The sequence below is a fragment of the Gymnogyps californianus genome, chromosome 24 (assembly GCF_018139145.2).
Source record: "Gymnogyps californianus isolate 813 chromosome 24, ASM1813914v2, whole genome shotgun sequence".
In the NCBI taxonomy this organism is placed as follows: Eukaryota; Metazoa; Chordata; class Aves; order Accipitriformes; family Cathartidae; genus Gymnogyps; species Gymnogyps californianus.
In genome coordinates, this window is record NC_059494.1 from 1,946,707 (window position 1) to 1,951,788 (window position 5,082).

Sequence of the window (5,082 nt, forward strand, 5' to 3'; positions counted from 1 at the left end):
ATGGCTACGCCGCTGCTCCATCTCGGCCATGCCCGACCCGCTGGGGTTTGGGGTGCGGGAATCCCCCAGCCGCTGCCTTCTCCCGCAGGCACGGCCGCGGCCCCCAGCTTCTCCTGCTGGAAGCAATGCGGCTCCCGCTGGTTCCTCTGCTCCTGGCCGCCCCATGGCCCCGCCGGCAACACCTCCTACCTCCTGACGTTCTGGTGAGTCGAGCACCGCGGCAGGGATGGGTACCACGTCCTGGGGAGCCCATGGGATGTGTCCTGACCAGGACACATGGGGACACACGGGCACACATGGGGACATGTGCCCTCCGCATCCCAAGCCCACCCGGAGGGTGAGTGCTGTCCCATCCAGATCCAACCTTGCGCCCACTCTCCCCCCCCAGCTACGTGACGCCCCAGCTGTGCCAGCGGTTCAAGGTGGGCACGAGGACGACGTACACCCTGAAGCATCACCACGTCTACGTCCTCACCAACGCCACGGCCTGGGTGGAGGCACGCGGGGGGGACCACATCCACAGGACCCCCAACCTCACGCTATACCTCAATGAGGCCGGTAAGTGCCGGCGGGGCCGGGCTGGGCACCAGCACCAGCACCGATAACCGCGAGACCACCTCCTCTTTACAGTCAAGCTGGATCCGCCCCCCGCCGGGACACCCTTCACCAAGACCGGTGGCCGGCTGCGGCTGCGGGTGCCGTGGCCACCGTGCCACCGTGGGGGCCAGCCGCCGCAGCGGGAGGCTCGCTTCCGGAGGATGGGAGACCGCGGCTGGACGCAGGTAAAAACACCATTTGCCGGAGCCGGCGGTGACTGACGGGACGGTCAGCAGCGTTGTGGCAGCCCAGGCAGGCTGGGGAGCGCGGGGGCTCGGTGACGCCACCGTGCCCTCCCCAAACCCATCCATGTCCCATCTGTTTCGCGGCGTTATCGGCTCTGCCCCATCCTCCCGGCCATGGGATCCCACTGCCGCCCGTAACAGGATCAGGCCGCGATTCATGGGGATTACACAGGCAAAACCCCAGATTATACCAATGACGACGACGGATGAAATCCGGACGCTTGTCCCCAGTGAAACCCCCCGCAGCCAGGGACCCCCCACCCCTCTCGGTTGCTGCAAGGGCCGTCCTGGGGCCGAAGGCATGGTACCCCGGCCGAGGGGATCCTCCTGGCCACCATGTCCCCTGCACCCCGTTTGGCTCTCCCAGCCCCTGGGATGTTCGGGGGACACGGCAGCATCTGCTTTCATGTCCCAGTAACATACTGGTTTTACTGGGGGGGTGCCTCCGTCCCCGGTTCTCTCCACAGGTGACGTGCGAGTCAGTGACGGACAAGGATGACTCAGGTCGGTTTAGCCTGTGGGGATGCGGGGGACGAGCATCTCCTGGGGGTGCTCCCGGGTCCTGGCAGGGAGGCTCTGCGCTGCGCTCCCCCCCGGCCCCCCAAGCACCCCGTGATTGCCAAAAGCTGGGGGAAAGGGGGGGGGGTGTCACCCCCGACCTGACCCTGCCACCCCGCTCTAGTGACCTGCGCCCTGGGGGGGGACGGCGCCTTCGAGGTCCAGCTCCGGCACAAGCCCCGCCACTGGAGCAGCTACTGGAGCGACTGGAGCAGCTCCATCTTCGTTCCCGAGGGTGAGGAAGAGGAGAGGAGGCGGGTGGGATCCCAACAGCTCCCGAAAATGCCGATAGCCCAGCCGGGCTCGTTCCTCTTGCAGAAATCCTGGCGAGCCCGGCGCTGAGCTACCGGCTGGGAAAACTGGGGAGAGACGGGCAGCGGGTGCTGAGGCTGAGCTGGCAGGTACGGCAGCATCCCCTGCGGACCCTCCTGGGTGTCCCCTCACCGCTTCATCCCCCGAGCCGCCCCCCTCTCCCTCCCCCAGCGAGCCCCCGAGGAGCAAGGGGACGTCACCTACACGCTGCGCGCCCGCATGCCGGCGTGCCGCTGTGCCGAGCCGGCCGAGGAAGACACCGTGGTGCTGGGGAGGGAGGCGACGGCACACAACCTCACCATCTCCGGGGCTGAGTACGAAATCCTGCTGAGGGCAGCCAACGCTGCCGGGCCGGGGCCGGCACAGCAGCTCCGTGTGCCGGCAGAGCAGCATGCAGGTACCTGCCCCGCAGAAGGACTGAGCTCCCCGGCAGCCGTGAGGGAGTTATTTTCCCAGCCATCCCTCGCACCCCCCGTTTCATCCCAGATCTCAGCTTCAAGGACATCAGCGTGGCCGGCGGCACCGTGACAGCAGAGTGGGAAGCACCGAGCCCTGGCTTTGCCTACTGCTTCGAGCAGCAGCCGCTGCCAGGAGCCCCAAAACAGGGCATTTGCATCCAACGGGATTTCCCTGCCAAGAGCATCCACGTGGAGAGAGGCAAGGGAGCGCCCCGAGCCCCTGCCCGGCCCCCTCGCCTGGGGCCGGATCCTGGCAAAGGTTTAACCAGCGTCCCCGGTTCCTGCCGCAGGAGCACTGGAAGCACCGGCGTGTTACCGCCTCGCCGTGCACAGCCGGGCCCCGGCACGGGGCTGGTCCACCTTCGCCCTGCAGCACCACTACGCCAGCAACGGTATGTATGGAAACACGGAGCGTCTGCGCCCGGTTTAACTGCAAAAAGTGGGGTTCCCGAAACGCTCCCCCATTTTTTTTGCATCCCTCCCCATCACGTGCAGCCTCGCTGGCCGTGCCCATCCGCATCAATGCCAGCGCCGGTGATGCCACCGTCATCCTCCGGTGGAGCCCGTCCCCTCGTGCCGCCTGTCCTGGGGTGCTGGCCAAGTACCTCATCTGCCACGCGGCCAAGGGGGACAACGTGACCTGTGAGTGGGACCCCCCCCGTCCCCGTGGGGCAGGAGGAGGGCGCTGCCTGCAACCTGCAGGCAGCTGCCGGACTACCGCCTGCTCGTTATCGTTTGCCCAGATGGCGAAGCGGACGCTGCGGCGTCGCACTACACCCTCCAAAACCTACGGCCCGGCACAGCCTACAGGGTGGGCGTTTGGGAGGTGACGGCGGAGAGCGGGGGGACCTGCGATGCTTGGTGGCACTTCCAGACCAAGGCGCTGGGTAATGGCTGGAGACCCCGTCCCCTCTCTGGTCCCCGTGGGGTGCTCTCCATGGGGTGCTCACCCTCGCCCCGAAACAGTTCCCGTGTCCCACACGGGGTGCTGGGGACAGAAATGCCACCACCCAGCTGTGCCCATCCCCAGGTCCCCAGAAAGCAGCGTGGAAATCCAACCTGAAGTACCTGGGCATCTCGCTCGGTCTCCCCGCCGTGGCCGCCATCTACCAGCTGAGCAAAAAGAGGTGACGGCGGCACCCTCGCCCCCACCCCGTTCCAGCCAACCCCCCCCCCACCATTACCCACCCCCTCACCAACCACCCCCTCCCCAGGGCTCGCCGCCTCCTCTTCCCACCCCTGCCCAAGCCCGTGGGCAGCAAAGCCATCCAGTTCTTCGCCGGCGAAATGAGCCAGGTGAGATGCAAGGTGCAGGAGGAGCCGGATCCTGCACCCCGGCAGGCACCCGTGCGTGGCCTTGGCACGGGACATTCCCACCCCGAATGCATCCGACTCTTAGGACCAGCCCCGGCCAGGCTTCGTGGAGCCCTCGGAGAGATTCAGCCCGGCTGAGCTGCTGATACCAGAGCCGAATCCCGGCAAGGAAACGACCGACGCTGGCACACGGCCCGGCACGCCGCAGCCCGGCCCCGTGGCTGAAGAACCGGCAGCGGTGTGCCCGCTGGGTTGCACGAAGGAGCTGCCGTTTGCCTACCGCAGGCAGGAGGTGCTGAGCCCGGTGGGATTTCCACTGCCTGGCAGCACCAGCTGCACCGGCCACCCACCCGGCGAGGAGGAGGAAGAGGAGGAGGAAGAGGAGGAGGAAGAGGAGGGAAGGCGGGGGCTGCACCAGTCACTGGTCCCCATTGCCCTGCTCATCTCCGACAAACCCGTCATCATCAGGGACGAGGAAGGATGGGACCCGTCGCCGGAGAAGTTGGTGCCATAGCCATCACCAGGCTGGGGCAGCGGGGATGGACAGCAGGAGAGAGATGTGGGGGGGTCCCATGGGATGCTGAGCACCCATGCAGGATGCTGAGCACCCACGTGAGATGCTGAGCACCCATGTGGGATTCCGAGCGCCCATGTGGGATGCCGAAGCGCCCATCCTGTGGGTTCATGGTCGCACCGGCACTTTCAGGGGATTTTCTGGTTTCCAGGACACAGAAGGCGATGCTTCCAGATGCAGCGTTGCATGGGGCCGGGATCTGGCCACGCGCTTCCCAGCCTCAACCTTTCCTTGGCGATAAATAACAAGGGAAGGCGGCTGCAGAGTCCGGCCGGGGCGGAGGGTATTTCCTTGGCCGGATCTGGAGGAGAGGCAGAGCTTCATCCCAGCCGGCTGCCTCCTGCCCTCCTGCTGCAGCGGGGGCCAGCATCGCCCCGGCGGGATGGAGGCACAAACGGCCTCAGCGCCAAACACCGGCTACTTGCAAAAAATAAAAAATCTGCAAAAAATTAAAAATGTGCAAAAAATTAAAAATGTACAAAAAATTTGAAGTGTGCAAAGAATTAAAAATAAATGCAAAAATAAAAAAAAAATTAAAATAAATGCATGAAGCAGCAGGGCTGAGATGGCTTCCCCTGCCTCACCAGGCAGGTTACGGCAAGGATTTCGAGTCGAGGGCAACCCACGGCACTGCCGAGGACGCAGCCAGGCAGCGGGGCCGGGACCGGGGGTTACCTGGGGCAGGCGGTGGCCCCCCAGCACCCCCACATGGGGCCGCACCGCCGCCTCGGGCCTTATCTGGGGCAGAACTGGAGATGCTGCTGAAGATGAGGAGCGGTTTGCGGTTTCGTCTGCCCTGCGTGCAGGGGCCGGAGGCGTCAGCGTTTACTTGCTGAGAGTGCAAAAAATAAAAAGGGAAAAAAAAAAAAAAAAAAAAATGGGGTTAGTAGCGCGGGGAAGTCCAGGGAAAGGCAGTGCCAGCGCAGCCGCGGTGCCTCTGCCGCAGCCGCCGGCGTACGGCTCGGCCTCCTCGCTGCTGCTTTTAGCCCCGGTCGTGTTTTGCAAGGGATTTCACCAAAATTAC

At 65.0% G+C, this 5,082-nt stretch overlaps 1 protein-coding gene across 1 annotated transcript; it reads left to right on the top strand.

Moving 5' to 3' along the window:
* On the top strand, positions 1 to 3,998 carry IL12RB1 (interleukin 12 receptor subunit beta 1). Its single transcript, XM_050910750.1, is given in 14 exon segments — positions 1 to 203; positions 389 to 558; positions 631 to 782; positions 1,310 to 1,346; positions 1,525 to 1,635; positions 1,719 to 1,801; positions 1,884 to 2,180; positions 2,183 to 2,369; positions 2,461 to 2,562; positions 2,666 to 2,812; positions 2,914 to 3,057; positions 3,201 to 3,297; positions 3,385 to 3,478; positions 3,576 to 3,998. Coding segments are annotated over 14 exon segments (2,247 nt in total).
* Positions 3,999 to 5,082: the final 1,084 nt, after the last annotated feature.